Source organism: Oreochromis aureus, linkage group 7 (genome assembly GCF_013358895.1).
Source record: "Oreochromis aureus strain Israel breed Guangdong linkage group 7, ZZ_aureus, whole genome shotgun sequence".
In the NCBI taxonomy this organism is placed as follows: domain Eukaryota; kingdom Metazoa; phylum Chordata; class Actinopteri; order Cichliformes; family Cichlidae; genus Oreochromis; species Oreochromis aureus.
In genome coordinates, this window is record NC_052948.1 from 42,294,533 (window position 1) to 42,317,927 (window position 23,395).

At 41.4% G+C, this 23,395-nt stretch overlaps 2 protein-coding genes across 3 annotated transcripts; both read right to left on the minus strand.

The window, feature by feature from the left end:
- Window positions 1-548: 548 nt before the first annotated feature.
- On the minus strand, window positions 549-10,503 carry rnf208 (ring finger protein 208). 2 transcript variants are annotated; one of them, XM_031742623.2, is made up of 3 exons: window positions 10,281-10,503; window positions 8,315-9,200; window positions 549-2,718 (listed from the first exon to the last, which is right to left on the minus strand). In XM_031742623.2, exon 3 carries the CDS (start codon window positions 1,694-1,696, stop codon window positions 920-922), a length of 777 nt encoding a protein of 258 aa, XP_031598483.1. In that variant the 5' UTR covers window positions 1,697-2,718; window positions 8,315-9,200; window positions 10,281-10,503; the 3' UTR covers window positions 549-919. The 2 variants fall into 2 exon arrangements, with proteins under 2 accessions (XP_031598483.1, XP_039470489.1); XM_039614555.1 differs by lacking the exon at window positions 8,315-9,200.
- Window positions 10,504-13,259: 2,756 nt separating this feature from the next.
- Window positions 13,260-22,909, minus strand: LOC116322453 (sodium/glucose cotransporter 1-like). Its single transcript, XM_031742522.2, has 15 exons — window positions 22,763-22,909; window positions 21,829-21,900; window positions 21,440-21,544; window positions 21,208-21,267; window positions 20,960-21,064; window positions 20,763-20,868; window positions 20,259-20,339; window positions 19,972-20,180; window positions 18,251-18,386; window positions 18,001-18,108; window positions 17,759-17,909; window positions 17,507-17,675; window positions 16,615-16,830; window positions 15,170-15,275; window positions 13,260-15,073 (listed from the first exon to the last, which is right to left on the minus strand). The coding sequence occupies exons 1-15, from the start codon at window positions 22,907-22,909 to the stop codon at window positions 14,862-14,864; spliced, it is 1,983 nt and encodes a 660-aa protein (XP_031598382.2). The 3' UTR covers window positions 13,260-14,861.
- Between the last annotated feature and the right edge of the window lie 486 nt (window positions 22,910-23,395).

Here is a 23,395-nt window from a genome sequence, read left to right on the forward strand (position 1 = left end):
CGGATAAGAAGCTCGTGGATGTGCAGCTGACAAATTTTTAGCAGCTATGTGATGCTATCATGTTAAATGGAACAAAATCTCAGAGAAATGTTTCCACCACCTTGTTGAATCTGTACCACAAAGAATAAAGGGTGGTCCAAACCAGTAGTAACATGGTGTACCTAATAAACTGTCCAGTAAGTTTTTATGAAACTTAGAACAGACTTGTACCAACTCATTACAGTATGTGGAAGATTTTAACCAACTGATAAATGTGTTGTTCATCAGTTGCTGTTGGACTGTTGAACTTTTGGAGTCAATTGATTTTCACTACTTAGAAACTTTAACTATTCAATTTACGGGTTCCATGTGGTAAAACTGCCTTTAAAATTTCCTTGCTTTTCAAAAATTGTACATTTTTGAAGACAGTTTTGGGGGTTTCATCTGAATCCTGTCACAAAATGGTCATTCTGTAGGTCTTTATTATTATTATTATTATTATTTTACTTAAAAGTCAGTATTGTGAGTACCCTATGATTCCCACCCAACAAGTGCAGGCCACACAGAGGTACTTTTTCTCATTTAGATAATCTTTATTCACCTAGGTTGGGGGAGATGGACCTCCCAGGCATTCCCATGTAAAGAGATGTCAACAAAGACAAACACGTCCAACCAAACGAGAGAGGGTGAACAGGATTCCAGTCCATACATAAAATACATTTATTTACTATTTATTGAACCACCGGCATCCATTAGTCCCACACAGCATCCATCTGTGCTATTAAATATATAGAGATAACATCTATGGAGGGCTTTATTTACTGTATGTGTGAGTGAAGGGGGGAATTGGCAGAACAGGCAGAGCTTATAGACGAGAAGTGGTGGTGGTGGTGGTGGTGGTAGAGCAGCGTCAAGTCATGCCTGTAGTGTCCCTCCTTGTCTACATGATACCACAGGAAGACAAGGGGTTGGCAATCTGGCAGGTGCAGGCTGACTGGCAGTACTGACGCACAGTCTGGTAGCAGCTGCGGTCGGCGTCCCCGCCCCACTGCACAGGCCCGTTGGGGTCAGAGGGCAAGCGGCTCAGGATGCTGGTGTTGATGGCCAGAGCAGCCAGGCCATAGTCAGTGAACAGCACCGTCTCACGCCGACACGTGGGGCAGGAGATGAACTTGTACTTGGGACACGACTCGTAGAGGATCTGCAGGCATTCCTCGCACACCGAGTGCAGGCAGGAGAGGATGCGCGGCCGCTTCCCGGCGAAGTTGTATGTGTGGCCACAGGTAGGGCAATCCAGGGGCTCGCACGGCATGACGGGTCCCGAGGAGGAGGAGGAAGAAGAGGAGGAGGAGGTGGAGGAGGAACGCAGCACGTACTGGTTGACTATGACGTCGTCCATCTTGTAGTGGAACTGGTGGTAGCAGATTTCATTGGCACTGGTTTTTCGCTGCGCCAGGAAGCTCTGCTCCCTGCGCATCACGGGGGCCGGGGGGGACACCATCGGCCTGGGAGACCCTGCTATGTCCAAAGTTAGGTCGCTGCAGGCCTGGTTGACGATGATCTCGCCCTCACCTCCACCGTCCCACGCCACTCTGGGGGGCGGGGCATAGCGTGGCTGGGTGACGGGCACAGGACACTCTCTGGGAAACTTCTCAGACTGGATGATCTTGACGGTGTCCATTGGGATGGTCACGGGCTGACGCCTGAGGCAGGACATTCGCACGATTTTGGAGGTGGGAAAGAGAGGAGCTATGGCTCTTATCAGCGCTAGACAAGTCTGCCTGGTTCTGTGCGAGGGCAAAAAAGATTAGACTCCTTCTTTGAAGTCAGCCATTAGAGGGGACATGGGGACGGATGGTTCCCTCCATGTTTCCCTTAGAGATCCCCCACACCCTCCCTTGGTGGGCACTGTTGTCAGCCTGAGTCTTTATGAGGTGGAGACAGATAGGAGAGCTTTGCCAGAGCACCACAATCTGTAGCTCTTATTCTGTCACAGCTAATATGTACAGATGACTTAACAGTCCAGCTTACAGTATCGGACCAGTGTTGACTACTTAAAGGTAGTTTTTTTTTGTTGCTGTTTTAACTCACTTATGCTGATGGTTCTGTGCTGTCTCTGATGGCTATTCACTCACAACAACTGCTCAGCACAGAGATAAACACCAATAAATAATCTCATATGCACACAGATTCTCACATGTACACATACAGTACAGGTTTAGTGGAGAGTTTGATTACAGGCAGTTCAGAAAGGTCCACGAGGTATTGTCTGAAACGATATCCTGTGCCCTGCTAAGGCTTTAAATATGTTTCTTGCTCAGCCCCACTGCTTAGCTTCCTGTTTTTGGCTGCGGATGTGTTACACATCAACTTGAGTGCGTGAGAACGAAAGAATAAATTCTTGGTCCAGGTTGGTCAGCTGACCCTGTGTGACCCTTGCAGTAAGCGCCTTGAGGCAAATGTTGTTGTGATTTGGCGCTATATAAATAAAGTTGAATTGAACTGGCTCAGTGATAAGAAGTAGCGAGGAGGCCTTTTATTGGAAGGTGCCATAAAATGCTCCAAAAAAAATAACAGCTGTTCCAATGACTCTTTAAACCTCCAAGGCTCCTGAATTCCTCAGAGGTGGGAGTGAAGGGTGGTTTATTTGGACTTTCAGATAGTCGTCCCAGCTAAGCAGAAAGAGTGGTAACAGTTTGGTGCCTCAGTCCAATAACCGGATTCCTTTGGTCCATCCACCTGTGATCAGAAAGAAAAAGAGAAACAAAATAGTTTTAGCATTGATTCTCAAAAAATCTCTACTGTCTCTAAATGGTGCCAAATATTTGCGTGTGACCGACTGGAATTTGTTCCAGTCTATCTGTGTGCAGATTGTTTTTCATTCAGATGACAGAGGATATCACAACAGTTCATTAAGGGGTAAAAAAATGGTCCTACTTCCTTCTGCATCTTGACATTTGGTTCAGGTGAGTCGCTACAAAGACAGATAAATATCATGTTTCCAGACGCTCTGGGGCACAGCACAGGGAGCATGCCTTCCTGTGACTAAACACAATCAGCATGCTGCCAGGTCTGAAGATCGTGCTGATATCTAATGTGCAATGGCGAAAGAATCACAAACACAGGGCCTGGAATGAGCCTAACAAAGTTACCACTCAGTGTATGCCTTTCTTTATTCATTTGAGCCTCTATCATTCAGTGTAGTAGACTGCACTAATGTTCTGGTAACACTGCAGCAAGGATTGAAGAAGCACTGAGTCATGAAGTGCCTCACCATAGTGCTGATAATCTTGACCAGGGGCATTTCATCAAATGTATTTTTTATTTTTGCCTTCTTATTTTAGGCTTACATGAGTAGTTTAAAGATAAACTGAACATTTGTGCCACCCCAAACAAAGCAATCACCTCTAAACTCTTCTCGCAGCCTTCAAAAGTACTAGCTGTGTACCTATATCGCCTACAGAAAGTAAACGGTGCTGGGACCGCTGCAAACCCCCCCAAGTAAGTGTAACTGACATGTATTTTAAGTCACAGCTTGCTACACCGTGTGGTTAGAGCAGGTGATTGTGCCACAAGTTGCAGGCCTACTCTTGTCACTCCTCCTGCTTCCTGTCAACACCCAGCCATCATCTGAGCTGCGTCAGTCCGACTCCAACATGCGTGGGAACCGGTTACAATCAAGCAATGGGGAGCTTGTGTCATAGCGCGTGTGGGTTTTTTTGCGAGAAAGAACAAATGCACAGATGAAATTTTTTTTTAGCTTGACCAAAACAAAAGCTGTCGAAAAGCAGAAGAGGGAGGATGACACATCTTTCATTCTCCGCGTGGCTGTCAGCGGTGATGATTCATTAGAGAGAGAGGGGAAAAAGAAAAACCTGAGCAGAGGAGGTGACCTACATGGCAAGGAGGAAAAAAAAAAAAAAAGAGAGAGAGAGAGAAGAGGGAGCACAGCACAGGTCCTGGTTTCTATTTCTGGGTTGTTTATCTATTCACTTCTCAGTGGTTTCCTGCCCCCAACCCCTGCTGCAGATTCACGCTGAATGAGGAAGATGTACGCAGACGGCGGAAGTGCTTTAGCTCATTACTGTGCAGCGAGCCATTTTAGGCTTTGTTTCTCCCATTTATCTGCTCTCTATTAATCTCTTGACATACTTGCACACAGGCATAGGTGTGAGCAAACATCATTCACAATTACACCATCATACAGTGCTGCAATGCCACAACACTCCTCCCAAAAACAGCCTTTCTCATCCTCTTGCGCACACAGTCGACATTGATAAAATTTGTACATTTCACAAGGCTCGGTGGTGTTGGCAGTTAAGACAAAGTGCCATCTCACTTTCATTTAAAAACCTTGATTCTTTCAAAAAATATTTGTGTGTGAATTCTCAAAGAGAAAGAAATATAGCTTACAGACTTTTATTTGTGGCTGCTTTTATATGATGTTAATGCTGTGGGACACGTTTAACTGATGTCACAATTCGTTTAATAATTGGCATAAAACACGACTTTATTTTTAGAATTTTTTCTACTAGATATCAAACTTACTTCATGGATTCTGTATATTTAAGGTCTGGTGCAAAGACCAACTTTTTTGCTTTCTATACTTTATTCTTTGATCATGTCTTTGATCACAGATTTAAAGGGGACCTGCTTTGCTAATTTCCAGCTTCATGTTTTAATGCTTGGATGTTGTGACAGCAGCTTTACATGATTCAAAGTTTAAAATAATCCTTCTTTATATTATACCAGGCCTTCATGAAACTCTTTCGCTGATCCTCTGTCTCTCTCTGTGCTCTCACCCACCCACCCCAGTCACAGCAGATGTATCTCCAGGAGCTAGCTTCTACCAGATATCATTCCTGTTAAGAAGAGGTCTTTCCTCCCTACTGTCACCAAGTTAGTGGGACTCTCTCTCTAATACCGCAGCATCTTTCATCTTATAATACAGAGCACCTTGGAATGGGTGCTGTTGTGCGGAGGCATTATATACATGTATTTATCAGAAGAAAGCAAAAAAAAGGTGCTGAAATGAACCATTTGGACTCCACTTTAATGCCACTGTCACTTTAGGCCTTTCTTTTGACTGGTGGCCCCTCTGCCCCTCTCCAGCAGCAGGTGGGTGGAGCTGATGTGCTAACAGCGAAAGCAGTGTGCTTGACATGACCATATTTAGAATGTGCCCTTTCTTTGACATTATACAGAGCCACTAACAGAAAAACAACCTGAAACAAAAGTTTACAGCAGCCTGAGCCCTGAGCTCATCATTCACGGGGATCAGTTGTACTTATTATGTAAAACTTCAGCTATGTTTGACATGAATATGAACACTAATGTAGCATATATACTGTATGAGCCAAAGTAAATAATTTAATAGGTCTACTGTAAATCTCGTTTTGTCCATTTTAGACTGCATTTTACTTAGACAAGTTTATTTTCTCTAATCTTATAGTCTTAGCTACGTTTTCACCAAATGTAGCTTAAAACACAAAATCTGTAATAGATCCTTAAAGAGATGAAAAAAACAACACCACCACCACAGCAGCACAAATAAACTTTGTCATATGTTCATATAGAGAACACAGAAAATATCATTATCTAAAATGCAATTTTCAGTCTGAAATCTCTATTTGGATCAAATGATTATTAATCAAAAAAGATCTTTCATGTCTAGACAGAGCTTGTAAAAATAACTCTGTCTGACAATGGCAAGGGTCAATTTGATAAAGTATCTAGACTGCATGAGGATCCTTTGAGCCTGGGGGAGTAGAAGAAGCTAAAATTACCCTCTAATTTGGTGACAGTGTTACGAAAAGGGCTGATAACGGATGCAGATTGCTTGCTGATGGGCCAGCCTTGGCGCAGCCTCCTCCTAACCAACGGAGCCCTCTGCGGTTATGTAAGGAGCTCATCTTCTACCAAGACACCATATTAACAGTGCAAACTGCAGCAGCCCTACACAGCTTTGACACGGTTTGTGTGTGTGTTTGTGTGTGTACATAGCTGGATCTTCCTGCACAGGAATTATTACACTAATGAAATCATGGCAGGCATTTGACCTCATCATCACAAGCACGAGGAGGAAGAGGAGAACTGACCACAGAGATGTTAGAGGAGGCTGCCTCAGCAGCACATTCCTCATACCATTAGAAGACACACAGAGCTGCACACACACACACACACACACACACACACACACACACACACACACACACACACACACACACACACACACACACCACACATACACACACACACACACACACACACACACCACACACACACATTCCTGGACACACAAACAAACCAGATACTCCCATCACGTACAGGGCACCACCCTTTACATTCCTGGACACACAAACAAACCAGATAACCGGCTGATAACTGCCGCTAAAATTAGGATTTTTAAACGTGTCGTATACTTAGTGGTGGATTTATTAACACATTTACGTAGCGCTCTGCCCTGGTCCTCCTGATCACAGTGGATAGATTCCACCTGTGCACATCGGAGTGCAGGAGAAGGGCACCATGTTCTGAATGAGTCATAGAGACGGTGCGCGAGTCTCCATGTCTGTCTGTCTCATTTTCTCTGTGAAAATCTGCCCGTCACCATTTCTGTTTCCCATATATCTTTCCAGATGGAGAGAGCAGAGGATCGGGTCATCGTGCCCTGATACCTCATACCAGTAGTCTGTCAAGTATGCCAGCTATGTTGAAATTTGCATCCACATTCGTACCCCAGCTGGTAAAAAAACAAAAAAAACTGGCCAGTCGGACCCGTGTGAAATATTATGCCGTAGACCTTAGCGGGCACTGAGGGCAAATCCCCAGATTTACTGTATGTTTGCTGGCTGCAGCTTTTCTCTGCAAATCATGAAGTTGCTGATTCAAAAGGATGAGTTACTCAAGTGGTTTATCTTACAATTGGAATCAAATTGTGGTTGCTACTTTATAAAGACAACTGAGCTTTTCTCCTGTTTACATTCCTGTTTTTCTTATTATTTTTAACCCCATATAGGTGTCTAATCTCCTGGCTTTGAACACTTACACTCATTCCTTGATAATCCAATAAAGTGATGTCAAGCTAATAGAATTTGAATGACACCATTTAAATACATCTCCATGCTATTTGCTGGATTTTTAGGTACATGTTTGCAACCATCCATCTGTCATGTTTGCAGTCAGCTGACTGACTGGCTGACTGCAGTCTGATGTTTGTGTTTTTGGATGGGCACAGAGTGCTCAGTGCATGAGCGGCGAGGTGTTGTTTTAAATAATTAAGCATGCTGTCATTCATGGCAGACATCGGCCATTTTCCCTCACAATTCATTACAGCCAAGTGCTCTTTGTTCTCATCTGTGTAGCTCCCACAGCAACATGGCAGAGCCGCACACAGGCAGTAAAATAAAAGCAACAACCTGCATGTCTCATGCCTCACACGGACCTCATACAAGATTTATGAGGGAGTCAAAAACTGGTGAGCTCTTCAACAACAGTGGCTCGACTGACTGAGGCAATTGATTTTTTTTCCTCTTTAAAGAGGCTGTCTCAGCACATGTTTAAGGCTGATGGCACTGATGATGCTCCGGAGGGACTAATGTGCAGTGGCCACAATGTTTGGACTGTGTGAGATGGGCCTGGCTTCAGTGTGCTGGTTGCATGTGGGAGGGGTGCGTTCGGGAGCAGCAGTTATGCAATCACAGCATGGTGGTGTACCGAGCTTTCTCACTGCAGCGCCAATGTATGGCCAATATGGAGATGCTGACAGCTACAGAACAGCTCGTTCCTACCCCGTCCCTGCTACCACCACCCTCCCTCCTCCTGCCCCCGTTGTCCATCCACGCAGAGGTCTGTCAAATGTCAAAACCAGAGACAGGAAAACCTCAATATACTGTTAACACCCAAACTCACACATGATCAGTGATCTGTCATGATCTGTTCACAGTTTCCGGACAATGTTTATTTGTGGTCTGTGCAGATAAGTACGCAGGCAGGCGCAGGTCCCACTCTGCAGACACACACGCGTGTCTCCATTCATACATCCAGGTGGGTGGGTGTGTTTGTGTGTGTATGTGTGTCTGCAAAACGGATGGCCATGATGCAACAATCACACAAATCCCAGCTTAATGTAACAAAGCAAAAATTAAAAAATAAAACAAAGCCTGTCTATTTCATTCAAGCACAAAGACAAAAAACAGAAGGACGCTGCTATGAATGCAACATACATGAGCCACACCTCTCATACCCAAAATGTACAGGTCACACAGATAATCCGAGGAGCAACACACCGCAAAAACCTCAGCGTCTTCACCATGAAGAACACAGCGAGCCTCACCTGCCTGTCTACGCAGTTGTCTTGTTTCAGTCCCGCGTCGCCGCCACGCTCCTGTTTTTCCGTTTTTGTTGAGATATCGTTCGTACTGTGAAGGTAAAACCAAACCGTGTGGTCTCTTTGTCCAAGGGAGGACGCTCTCTCTCCTCTCAGTCTTCTTCTAGAAGCATCAGCGACTAGCAGCAGTGAAGGGAGGCATCAACGGGGAAGTAAGATGGAGGAAGCTGCTGCCAGGTGGATACATCACGTCTCTGGGCCACTTTCATCGACCTCCACATCCCTCGATTCGTTTCTCTGGAACCTTTTGTCCTTCACTCCAGTAACCCTGTTCCTTCTCCTCCGAGCTGTGGCTGAACGTCTCCCTCCGGTATCCTTTTCTCCATCCCTTTTTTTCTTCTTCCTCCTTCAGATGATATAGCTCATTCTGTGCACTGATATGAGCTTCTGTGCTGTGACTCTCATATGTCTCCTTCCCTTTCTTTCTTTCTTTCTTCCTTCCTTCCTTCCTTTCTTCTGGTTTTCAGGTAAACCTCACTTCTCCTCCCTTCCGTCTCCCCTGCTGTTCTCTCTCCTCTTGGCTCCACTGCCGTTCATCACTGCTCTTTCTCCTCCTCCGTCTGCTCCCGTCAGTGCACCTCACAGTCACACATGCGCAGTGTTTTCACACATACACACTCTCTCTCTGTGCTTCTGGCTCCCTCCTTATGCATGTGGCTTATTTTGCCTGCCCACCCCCTTCTCTCTCTCTCGCTCTTTCAGGCGCGCACACACACACACACACACACACACACACACACACACACACACGCACGCTGGCCTCTCTTTTCCTCTTGTTCACTCTCTCGCTGCAGCACACACTGCAGTGCCTCTGCAGCCAGCATCACGTTTTCTGGTTGTCAGAGAGAAAAAAAATCAGCCAATGAGGAGCAGAACCACACTCCCACCCCCACTCTCATACCCCCATCTAAGCACACAAACGCATATTTACACACAGGCGCACACGCTGCCTTTTCAGATATGAAAGCACCAGAAGCTATGAATCATACTTTACATGCACAGACTCAACTGAATGGTTCAGCGCACCAACTGGGCACAGGAAGCTAGTATAAACAGATCTGTAATCTACAGAGTACAGCTGATACACGAGATGAGAAAACAAAAGACAAACTGACCCACTGATTTACTGCGCACCTGACTGGAAACTCTGGAAAAACATATCAGTCACTGCACGTCAGTTTACAGGCTCTATAAACACAAACTGTGCACAGAGCAGTGAAATGTTATTTGTATTAATTCTTTTTTAAGACTTTTAATTTGATTTTTTCAAAGCTAAATCTGAGACTGCAGATTTTTCTGTAAATTCACTCAAAAACTTAAATGCACCATCCTAAGCCCTGGGCCCACATAAGCAGGGATGTTGCATAATAAGTTTCTATCTGCTCAAGCTTTCATGCTGACCAATAGATAATCCTCAGATCAAAGTAGGAAAAGACAGCATGCGAATTTTCTATTAAAGCAATATGCTTACATAATGTGGGAATCAAATGCATAATATATGTGAGTTACAATGACAACTCTGCATACCAATTAGCTCCCTCTTAGCATATTTTGTAGCATTTGCTTCAGGTAACGCTTTATGTTCCAAATCATGCAGAATTTCTCATATTCATGACACCTGCTACAGATACAGGACTACAGCATTCACAAAGACAGTCACATTTAATAGCTGGATTTTAAAAGTCTAAAAACTGCAGTACAACTGCAGATTGACATGTTCATTGACAAACCTAACTCCCTCCGTGTAGCCACAGAATAAAATATGTCTTCAACTGCTGACTACAGTAAATCAATGCTGCTGCATAAAACTGACCTTAGTTTGAACCGAAACAGTTCATTCATGCAGCGTTGTCTCCCTGAGGTCAGCATGCTGTAGGAAAAAAAGAAAGGAGGCCTACTCCCCGTACCTTACCTTAGAGGCCATGAATCACCTGGCGTTATTCGGAGCTGGAGGGAGTGCCTGTGAAACCTGTGGCTTGCTGCTGAGGACTAGACAGGATGTCTGGAGAGCGTTGAAGGCTAAAGTTAAACTATCTGCTGATTAATATCTCAAGCTGAAGGTAAGATGGCTGCTTGATGAAATGTATGATTTCCCATTACACACGTGTCAAAAAATATTGCGCAATACACGCTGTTACCGCCACCAATGAGAGAGCGAGGTGATTTATTTTAATAGCTACTAAGTAATTATATCCTATCAATTAATTAGCACCTCGGTTATTTTTATTTACTAGTGCATGCCCATGCTACAGTAAATGGCCTGTATTTGTATAGCGCTTTACTAGTCCTCTAAGGACCCCAAAGCGCTTTACACAACCAGTCATCCACCCATTCACACACTGGTGATGGCAAGCTACATTGTAGCCACAGCCACCCTGGGGCGCACTGACAGAGGCGGGACAGCCGGACACTGGCGCCACCGGTCCCTCTGACCACCACCAGTAGGCAACGGGTGAAGTGTCTTGCCCAAGGACACAACGACCGAGACTGTCCAAGCCGGGGCTCGAACCGGCAACCTTCCAATTACAAGGCGAACTCCCAACTCTTGAGCCACGATCGCCCAAACAGTAATGTTTGGTTTGTTTATGAGCTGAAAATGATGATTGTTACAAGGCATAGGTGCACAAATACAAAAAAGTAGGTCATTTGAGACCATGGCTAGGTGGTTGCTATGCAACATGATGAGGTTAACAATAACACAGGGCCTGTAATTCGGCTTTTCTGGTTATAAATGAAGTGTTGCTGTCTTGAAATTAAAATGACAGGATGCTTTCATAAGGTGTCGCAGGTGCAAAACGGCAGAAAACAGGTAATTTTAGCTGTTGCCAGGTGGCCGCCAAGTACCTGCTGGTGTTATGTATAATCAGAGGTGGCCCATATAAAGACTTAAAGCTTTTTTTTAAGAGTATCATACTAATATCAAGCTAAAAACCATATTAATTGGAGAGAATATAAACTTTATTTCATCTCAGAGAAAGCAGAGAAAAGTAAAGGGAATAAAATAAATCTAGCTGTATTTGCTGTTACCTGCATTGTAAAAGAGTGACTTAGCCTTGACACCTACAGAGAAAAATGAGTAAAATCACAAGTTGAAGTAAGATTTAGCGGGTAGGGGCAACATGGGGAACAGAATTATTTAGAAATAAGTCACAATAATTTGCATTGTGAGTGCAAGTACAGTTTCTGTACTGAGTATTGCCTATAAAGCTTGTATGAAGATGATATTCAGTGGATGAATTTAATCAGTATCATCACCTTAATAAAATTATGTCTGCTAAACTTAATGTAGCCTCACACAGACCATGAACACCACAGCTCATCTACATCTGTCCAATATAGTGTTTAGCTATAAACAGCACTGCACACCATCCAGTGTAACCTGAAAGAAACTGCCTGGTATTTTTAAGTAATGTTAATGTAATGAGTAAGTTAAGTAATGTTTTGCAGGATGTTTCACACTATGATAAAACATAACTTTAGGAACATATGATGCATAGGTCCATCATCTGTTCAAAACACTTTAAATGAATTTGTAGTTGTATTCAAAATTATGTGCCACTTTAAAAATGTTACTCCCTTTGTGCTCCCCCCACCTCTTTTGTAGAATTAGCTAGATGCTAAATTCTCCTCCCTCTTTAATTTCATTGTGTGAGACGAAACTGATTCGGTTGGATTTTTGAAGGACTGAAGTGACAAGAAGTAATAACGCCTCTCAAATGTTTTACACCTAAAGTAATAAGTAAATAAAAACCAGTGAGTGAAAATCAATCACAGTCTGGTGGTGGCACCAACAGCACATCCTGTGGTAGTCCTTCAAATTAAAATCTGTAGAGAGGCTGTTAAAAACCAGAAGACAGTCAGTGAACACAGAGTTAAAAGCTAGGAGAAAATTCTGCAAAGGCACAGATGGAGGTGGAAGAAACTTTAGCAAAATCGATTTTGGGAAAAACTTTTGAAGCATTTTTAAACTGACTTGATTGTTGGTTCTATACATGGAGGTTTTGACCATTGAAATTCACAATTAAATTTAATAATACTTGTTTTTCAAATACATAAGAAGAGGTGGACGTGAAATGATGTCGTTCCTGGTACAATATCTCTGATGTGTTTGGTAACTCAGCCTTAAAATAATTTTATATGAGAATGAAAGATGAAGATTGTTTCTCCTGATGATTTTGTAGTTGTAGGATATCATCCAGTACACACATCAAACTCATTAGAAAGCACTTCCACTCATGTCAGTTTACAGTAAAATGGGTGCGGGGTGCGAATACAGCCAGTGTCACGCTAATTACAGAATTACACCGCATATGTCATGTTAAACCCCAACTGAGTGTACCCTAAACCTGCAGAAGTTTATAATGAGCAGAATATCGTGTACCTGTGTGGCGTGCTCATCCAGTGTAGTGAGAGTCTTCTGCCACTAGATGGCGCCCGTGTCTAAGCCACCTTTGTCTTCTCCTGTGTTCTTCCTCCTGTGTCAAACGCTGATTGGCACTTTTACAAAACAACAAATATGTGCCGTTTTCACTCAGTATCATTTGAGTGTTGGTCACAGATATAGCTTCCTGTTATATATCTGTAAAGATTCCATAACCAGACATAATCATTCAGTAGCTTTGTGAAGCTTATTGGGAGACATTTTGTCGTCCTCAGTATCAGTTAGGTACTGATTTATAGAGAGTCATAACCAGTGCCTTTGATTGCATAAAGGTGGCACTGTCAGAGACCTTTAGGCTCATGTCTCATCAAAGTCGCTGCATAGTTACTTAATCACACAACTTGTATAAGTCTTGTGCTGCACATTCAGTCCTCAAGGGCTCACAGTGCTATCAAGCATTTGTTATCACAAGCCCTTTCCCCCTTATTTTAAATGGACATTAGGTTGATACACTGAAGATAATTTATTTCATTTAAGCTTTTTCTTCTTTTCCTTAAACAGAGGCACAGTGTCATACAATGCTGCATATCACAATACACTCAATCTTTTGTTTGCAGCTTTGAAACAATGTCAAACACTTCCAGTTCCTCGTCACAGACAGGCAGTAAAGCTGATCGACAGACAGTGTTTGCACACTAGCAATAAAATGAAAAAACAAAACAAAAAACTCTTCTCCCCAGAGGGAGTGAGATAAGCATATATTTTGCCTCAGGTTGTTGGTTTGTTTTAGGTTTTTTTTAGGCTTAGTTACTGTTCTCTGGATCTGCCAGAGATTAGTTGCAGGGAGCTATAAAGTAATATACACCTGGTGAAGAGTAAGCTGGAGGTAAAAGATATACAAGTTAAGGGAACAAAGCCTGAAAGTCCAAACAATCATAAATGATTCAACCGTTCATATGCTGGTGATCTGCAATCAGTGCACATTAACCACAGAGTTACTGATAAGATAGAGTTAATGGGAATGACTCACAGGCCTTCTGGTAAATTCAAAAGTAGTACTACATGTTTGTTTGAAATTTAACATTTGTTTACTGAGCAATACGAATGGAATTCATCCTCAGTTAGAGCAGAAAAATTTAGGCAAATGACAACAATGAGAAAACAAATATTTTACATTTTCTTTAACAGAAACAAGAATAAACCACTAGAGGGCAGTAGAGTTAGTCAGCCATTACTATTGAGTGATTCTCAGCCCTTCATCCCTGAGATGCTTTTATTCATTAACACCTAAAACAACACAGAGTAAGGTGTGTGGATTCAAGAAGTGACAGCACTAATGGACTTTGAGCACACATAATCAGGAAACAGAGCTTAAGTGGAATGAGGTAGCACACACTGTAATTCGAGGAATTTTAAAGTGTCTCCCATGCTGTGCTTTGTTGGTTTTATATAACAGACCGCTTGCTGGTGTATTGCACATTATTTTGTCTCCCTTCTTCACTGACAAAAGACAGCATCCTGAATTTTAAAACAGACATGCTCTGTTCCCCTTTGCCCCACTCATGTGTAAACTCGAAAGTACAAAAGACACTCATGACGTTTTTACAATTTCTTTAGTTGGAATTTGGCTTTGAACTTGCAGATTAATCATTAATTAAATAGATTACAAGCGTGTGCTGCAGCTCATTTTATCGTGTTGTGGTTAATGTGTGTTGCAAATGAAACCACACATTTACATAACGCTTACTGTGTGAGAGTGGTCTCTACAGGTGAATGCAAACCTGCAGCTCCTGTCGTGAGCTGTTTGAAAGTTTCCGTTAAGACGAGGAAGAAAACTCATAGGTACAATGGGTAGCATGCAAATATGAATATACACAACTTTAACATGTTTTACAGTAAGTGCAATATGTGTTCATATATTACAGTGTGATCTACCAGGACGAGTTAATGAAAAGCACAGTGCTTTACAAAAATATATTTTACATCAAAGGCTAAACATTATAATATAGTTTACAAGTGCATGATTGTGTTTTAGAGTGTTGAGGGCTAATGAGTGGTTTGTTATATTTGTATAAATTAGAGTGTCGGAGAGCAGTTGAAATCAGCTGACTCTTAGCCAAAATAGCCATGACAGAACACGCACACACACAGAAGGATGATGGCGTTGGCATTGACCACGTTCCTCCACAGAGGCACCTCTGAGGTGTCTGTCAGCTTCTTCTGCAGCTCTTCCTCCTCTTCTTTAGTCAGCTTGGGGGCTTTCTTGGTTTCCAGGCCGCAGAAGCACATCACCGCCTTCTTAAAGAAGCCAGGCTCATCATCCTCTGCAAAAGAAGAAACAAAGAAGATGAAAGTTTGCATGTGTCTGTGCATGGATGCATATTTACTCTGTATGTATGCTGGGTACGTGAGCTCATTACCGTCTGAGTCCTCACTGCTGGAATCTTGGTTATCAGCCCAATCTTCCATCTCAAGGTCAACCCTCTCCTCCGTGCGGTTCCTCAGGCTCCAGCACAGTCGGTACAGCTAGTCAAACGACACAACACATGGTCAGAAATAGATTATTTGTCAATTTATGGGGTGCTTCTTAATACCTTACTAAATGTTGACTCATGCAAAGACTTGACTAGATGGCTATGTGGTTGTAGGGACTGGTGATGACTCACTTTGTTATTACGAAATTACTATTCAGACTGCAGTATGTTTTTTTGCTGTAGAAACATCAAAGATGCTGCATAGATCACATGTTTAGTTTGTTTGCATTGAAATAATAATATAGTCAATAAATATTAATATAATAATGTACAAAATGGGAATTTGCACATATCTTCTTACCATCAGCTAAACATACAATTTGTGCCTAATGCCTAAAAGATGTCAACAACAATACTTTGTCCTCTGCAGTTAGTTGTGGCAGCGTGAGGAGATGTGAAGACCACCAGTAAGGACTTAAGCCGGACTTGAGCAGTTTTTCACGTGTAGATGCTGCCGTTTAAATGGCTAATTGCCTGTGGAGCTGCACTCCTCTTTTTACTCCTCAGTTGTTCTTATGTTGCTGTTCTATGGCATTAACATTTGTCAGCGCTTTCTTGTAGTTTGCATTTTATCCTGGTTGTACGTTCTTCTTTTATGCCTTTTCTTTCCTCTTGAGCTGTTGACTGCCACTCCCTGATCTTGGTTCTGCTGTCCGATTAAAAGGGAGTTCTTCCTCCACACCATTGCCAAGTCCTCACTCATCTGATCATTGGGGTTCTCAATTTAATATTGTGTCTTATTCTTTCAGCTGCTCCCTTTAAGGGGTTAACGCAAAGTTCTGTAATCATTTTGAGTGAGTAAACGCACTGACACGAAAGATTTACAGAACATAAATGTTCTGTACAATGTTTGTTGACGCATTGTAACATGTAAGTGCAGTGCAGAATTAGACAATAAGCTTGCCCTCTCACTGTAGTACAAGGTAGATAAGCTTCTTGGTGTTTGTTACAGCACATTGAGAATAGTTACTGATTTTGCTGGTGTTTTTAGTTGCTATGACATGTGTCTGTGTGTGTGTATGAAAATGAGAGTTTAATTTTTACTCTCACAGATGTATTTGTACTATCATAATAGTGAACTCCAAGCAAACCAAAATGTGTCACTACAAACCAAGTGAGATCAACTCAAGTCTGCTTATTGGCTGATCTATGGCTGCCTCAAGTGTTGTGGGCAGGTGAGCTTTGGCGACAATCATCCAAAACACCATAGTTATGTTGGAGTAAATGCTCTGCCCTAATTTACATAATAATAATAATAATACTAACAACAACAACAACAACAACAACAACAACAACAACAATAATAATGATAATAATAATTTATTACTTACATATTTGTCATCGATGGGTTTGGTCATGAGAGACACTGCCAGAATGATGACGCAGGAGATGACAAACAGGATGATCCCAAAGTAAAGGTAGTGAACTCCACATATGATAGTGGGACAGTTACTGGGGGAAGCACAGCTACCTGTCCCATAAACAAACTCAGCAATCATCCTGCTCAAGCCAATAACCAGTCCAATTACCAGTCCAAAAAAGGCCCCCTGGAGAAAGAAAGAAAAAGGACAAAGATCAGTCTAAAGAAATCAAGCAAAGTGAGTGATATTACCAAAATATTGTATTTAAAGAAATAATTTTGGCTAGATCCTTCTTGCTGTACATTTGATCATGTCAACACCACTCTTTGCTGCACAAATATTAGGAAGCTACCACCATGACATGCTCCTACTAGCATTTGAGGCACTTTTGGTCTAACGTAGGACCAGGTAGAAAATTACTGACCTAAAACTGATTCTCCCCAAAATGCTGGTATTCTTAAGGTCTGCACACACCAGAAGTTATGAATGCAGAGCATCAAAGTTTGGCCTCACAAGCTTTCTGACTTTCAGGATTTTAAGCAGGAAATTTCAGAAATGATACACAAGGATAACTGGCTTGTGTGTAGAGCGGCTCTGACAAAAAGCACTCTAAAGGCTTTCCTTTATTTCCAGTCCATATACTAAGCTAACATAAGCTAACCAGCTCTTGGCTCCAGCTTATTTCCTGTACAGACATGAGACTTGTACCAATCATCTCATGTAACCCAAAGCAAGAATAGAAACAAATGTTGTTCTTCAATAAATCTCAGAGGTATGGGAAAAATAATGTCAGTGCACAAAACACACTGAAAATCTGATTTAAGGAAAAAACAAGAATATTGAATCAAAGGAGGCAACTCACAGTCTCATTGACACGTTTGCAGAAGATGGCAAGCAAGAAGACAGCTGCAACAGGTGGAGTTAGGAAGCTGGTGATGGACTGGATGTAGTCAAAGAGCTGACCACTCTGGGCAGCCTGCACCACTGGAATCCATGCTATGCTCACACCAATCAGGGCCAAGATAAAAACTCTAGACGTTTGAAACAAATGCAATCAGTATTCAGCAATTTAGACAATCATTGTATCAGACACAACGACAAAAACGTGTTTTACCTGCCAGCAATCATGAGTTCCTTCTCTCTAGCAGAGCGGCGGATCTTAGTGTAGATGTCCATGGTGAAGAGAGTACTGGCACTGTTGAAGATAGAGGTAAGGGAGCTCATCAAAGAGGCCAGCATCACAGACAGCATAAGACCTCGCAAGCCTGAAATAGAGTAACAGATCAAGAAAAGGAAAGATAAGCAAAGAAGCTGTTATAGTTATTTATAACAGCTCATAAGACAAAGGTCACCAACCATTAGGCATGAGTTCAACGACCAGTTTCGGATACGCGATGTTGCTGCAGCCCACCTTGGTCCCACAGTATTGTTCACATTCAGCTGGATCCACACATGCTACCACATCTAGATTAAAGGCAAGAAAATCCACAGTGTGTGAGGTCAGCACTGAACAATTTTGTGCATGAACTACAAATATAATGTTAACCAGTAAGCTTGCTACATAAGTTACATGTAACAGACTCTTAAAACCACACACCACACTCACCTGTGTACAGGATCCTGCTAATCATCCCGGGGAAAACCATTAGAAACATGGGCAGCAGCTTCAGGTAACCACATAGGATACAACCTGCTTTAACGTGAGAGAGACTCTTGGCAGAGAGGCAGCGCTGCACAATCACCTACAATTAGGAAATAATGGGAATACAGTTCAGTGGTCATAAGCAACTAAATACATTTACTCAGGTATCATCATTTTACGCACATTTACTGTACTTTTAAATTTGGTGGTAGTTGTTATTTCTAGTTCACTGAGATTCAATGCAAAATATTATACTTGTAGAACAGTACATTCAAACTAAGATTTCGTAAATCATAGATATGTTGAACATTCAAGAGCAATAGCTTCAACGAGACATGTTTTTAGAAAAAAATATGTAGAATATGTAGTCAAGGAAAATACTTTGGGTACTAGAAGCTTTTATCTGCTTTCCTGAGCCCTCTTGTCCAGTGACATTGGAGCAGGCTTTGTGTGCATGGTGTTAAATAAAAAGTTATAATCTCGAAATCATCAACTATCATGAAAACAGTGGTTTTTATGGGCGCGTTTAATTTATTTGTATCCACACAGGATACACCTTCAGAGACACGAAACATAAACCAATTTCTCTAGCATCTGTTATGTATTGCTATTTACTTGTTTACTTTGTATTGCCAGCAGGGATGTTACAGAGTGCATTGTGATCATCTTTACTTTTTGAAATTTAATTCATCAGCCTTATAAATGCTGAAACTGTTGGAACAGCCAATAGCTAATATTGGCCCGCCAAAAAATATGTCAGACTCTCGTGGTTGCTTTAAAACGCTCACCTCAAAGAGCATATATTCCAGGGTCCTGTTGTCTGGCTAATTCTCTTATGTATAAAACAACAGTAGTGTAATCACTTATAAATCCAGACATAAAAAAAATGCATTTTTACATTTGTACTTATGAGCTGGTGTGAAAATAAACTGACTACATTTGGAACAGTGATTGCTTTTACTTGAATTGTCAGAGCTATGAAAATTAAAAACCCAACATATGGTGTTCGTGTTAGGATTGTGAGCAAACTAGATACAATTGCAGTCTCTTTGGTTTAGCAGATGTATTATCCTTATGCTAATCGATATACTCTATTTACATGGCATATTACTACCATGCAGACCTTGTTGATGTCTGCATTGGTGCAACGTGTATGAACATTTCTAGAAAGCTGAACGTCAGGCTGTAGTAATACAGTACTATAAATCAAGCTTAAATCAACAGTCTGGCCAATTGATTCTGAGCATAAGGGGGACTTGGCTGAATGATAGATTGGGTGGGTAAGTGGTTGTCATGGATTTCAAACCACTTTCAGTCTTTGTGGTTGAACTCAAAATGTTTGCTGAGTAAACCAAAGAAGCAAATCATCTTCTTCTGTAACGGAAAATGGATATACCATAATGTTTCGTTTGTGTGTGCTCTATGTCACATGTATTGGTGTCAGGCTCTCACTGAGATCCAATGTTAGTGTCCAGTGTCTAAACTAAAAGCATGGCTATCCTCTCACTGCAGACTGCTTTTTGAATATTGTTTTAAAAAAATCTGTATGAACGGGCATGAATGTGCATGTACATGCATGTGAGGAAATCAGTTGGCTGAGTCAGTGTTTATGACCACAGATTTGTTGTGAATGATTGCTAAAAACTATTGAGGTGCCCAATGATCCTGCTCATTGCTTTACTCACCTGATCAGTACACCAGTACCAGGTAGCCTGAATGGTGAGTCCAAACACAAGACCAGGCCATGGGAGGTCTCCTGTAACTGCATTTCTGAAGATATGGAAGGAGTCCGGCCGAGGCTCATAGCAGTTTGCGCTGACATTACCCGTGATTAAGGGGACAGCTTGCATGTAAAGTTTCTCAAAGTTTACATAGCCGCCCACCTCATGGAAAGCTAAGGAAAATCATATGAAAATTAGACTTATTTTTTAAAATTTCAAACAGGTAATTTGTATGAAAAGCATCATATTACCATAGCCCATGAGAATGAATGATCCAATAACCATGATGATGGTCTGTAAAGTGTCTGTGTAGATCACTGCTGCCAGTCCGCCTGGGAAAAAATATGATGTTATCAATCTGTAAGCATTTTCACCTAAAATCTTGACATTTTATCACAACTAACAGACTACACTTGTTTGAAAGAACAAAAATCACCTCATCATGTCATTATGTAACTACTCATTCTGTAATCGTGGATCTGTTGTTACAAAACAGCAACAGAAGGCCAATTCAGGCTTATCATAGTCCATGGGCAATTAACCACAGCAACTCAGCAAAGATAAACCAACAATGAGGAAAGAAAGAGATTGTGTGTATGTGGCATGTGTCTACATCGCCCCATATGGGCTTGGGAAGACTTTACCCCCAGTCATAATATAATTTTTGTAGATAGCACTTCTTGCTGTAGTTTATGAGGAAAATGTCAATGTATAAGTTCCGTAGAAAAGGAAGTGTATTTTTCCTGTGTACAAACCTGTGACAGTGTACAGTGCCGTAATCGCTAGAAGTGCAATAACAGCGAGGTAGATATTCAACCCAAGTGCCTGCTGGATGAAAATTGCACCCGAGAACATGTCTGCCTATATGGGGAAGGGTAAAAAAAATGCAGGATTTTATTCAAGATCATCCACAAATGGAACAGTGTGTTCTGCAGCTCTTGGAGGGACTCACTGAGATTTTGGTGAAGACATACAAGAAGAGGGAGAGAACAGAGAGATAAATGCGAATTCGCTGTCCTCCAAACCTCTTCTTCAAGTACTCAGGCATGGTGACGATCTAAATACATCCACAAAACATGAGATTTTACTCATTACTCACACTGTAGATAAACACAGTGGTTATGAATGCCCATTTGGATAGGGGAATTAATACATATAAGGAACTTTAAGGCCAGTGTGTAGCATTAGTGTTCTGTTTACCCCAGCTTTAATGTAAATGGGCACAAAGAGCCATCCCAGAATGACGACCACAACAAGAGCCTGAAAAACACAAATATAGAAGAAATAATCAGATATCCTGTTTCATTTTATCGTCCTTAGGGTGGAGCTCTCATAAAAATCTATCAGTTGACCTGAGAAAGATAACTGATAAAGTATCAGGCACAAGAAATACATGAGAAGCGATATAACCGGCTCAAAAACAGTTACTCACATTCCATTCGAATCCACCAATGGCTATTCCTGAAGCTGCAGCAGTACCAGCGATTCCTACAAAGTGGCCGCTGCCAATATTGCTGGCAAACAGCGATGCTCCGATCTGTGGAGAGCACAGTTCAGTCTGTTAGTAGCTTTGTTTTAACATTAGAATTCAATCAGAATCCATTATGGTTTTTTTTCAAAGGTCATATACTCAGCACACTAAATAAGTACTAAATGGTTTTACACACTTGATTGCTCTAATAAAAATATGACAATTCATAAAATTCTTCTATTATGACACCCTTAATCACATTATATTCCATCTATTAGAACAAAACACTAAAAACTAATTACTTTGCATGGATTATAAAGTAAAGGAGCCTGCCAAGGAAAGATACTCACCGGCCACCAAACCATACTCCTCCCTGCAAGGAAGAAGCCACCTACAGTGGATCGGTTGGTGCGGATCATAGCCTGTAATAGAACAATTTTTGATGGTCAATAAATCTGTGCAAAATAGCAACACACTACTCTGACAATCTGTTCATAAGCATCACATACAGTATATATGGACAAAAGTATCAGGCCACAACTCTTAAGTTTTCAGTTCCATTGCCACAGGTGTATAAAATTAAGCACCTAGCCATACAATGTGCTTTAAAAATATTTGTGGAAGAATGAGTCATTTTAAAATAATAGAACTGCAGTGTAATAGAATGCCAGTGTTGCAACTAGGCACTTAAGTTTTTTCCCTCCTAGATATTACATTTAGCAACAACTCAGCTACAAAATAGCAGACCATGTAAAGTTACAGAGCTTGGGTTACAGTTTGAGTCCTGAGGCATAACCCTCCTGTGGCACTAACATCAGAGCAAACTGGGCACTTCATAGGATGTATTTCCATGGCCTAGCAGCTCCTGTAGGTGTGATGGTTACGTGGCTCAGTAATTTTGTTCGTATGGTATAATTCTTATTTTTAAAATTGTGGGTGATTTCACACAATTTAAAGATATCACAGTAAAAGATAAATAAATATTATGAAATGCGAAATATGTGTCTGCGATCTGCTGTGGAAAGCTATTGTACGAGGTTGCTGAGAAAGAATCTATAACTGTGCAAAATGATGATTAGTAAAAAATGACACCTTTGTTACTTAGTAAGTTGCCTCTCAAATTAACACAAAACGAAATGCTATTTTTTTCTTTGGCAATGTAATTCATTATTGCGATTAACAGAAAATTTCATAGATCAAAAAAACTTAAAGCTATAAAACTGTTAGAGAGCTACAGAGACAGGGGATTTAAAGAATGATCAGGCGAAGGATTGCAAAACTTACCAATACTCCGACCCCCAGGACAACCAGAAAGTACACCACGATAACGGAGATGTCTGCCGCATTTCTAAGGGCCACGGTGTTGCCTGTGTTGTTTTGTGCATTTCTATTCATGTAGGAAAATCCATAATACGAATAATCTTGTGACATTTTGGCTGGGATGGAGAACAGCAGTGTTGCTCGAGCTGTCCCTGCTTGTCTGAAGCATTTACACAAAGCGATTACCTTTATAACCTTTGGTGTGTGTGTGTGGTTGTGTCTGTGTGTCTGGGTGTGTGTGTTGGAGAGATATTGTGTCAAAGAAGGAGGCATAGATGTAAAAGAGGGTAATAAAGAGTGGATTTAATCATTGATCATGATTTAATCATCTAAATCATTAAAACACATGCAAGTTGAAAGTGAATGCACATGTAAATCTTACAGTTTCACAAATGTTGGTTTAAAAATGAATGTGTTAAAATATGTAACCGTTTAGCAAATAATATTGTTAATTATAAACCTACAAGGAAATACCTGAAGTGAAGATACTGGGGTTGCCCAAACACAAAAAACTAACAGGTAGTATTTGTATTGCAGTGGGTTATAGCCCAAATTTAATAAAGTATAATCCAGTTTAGGATGCTGCAAGCGTGTACA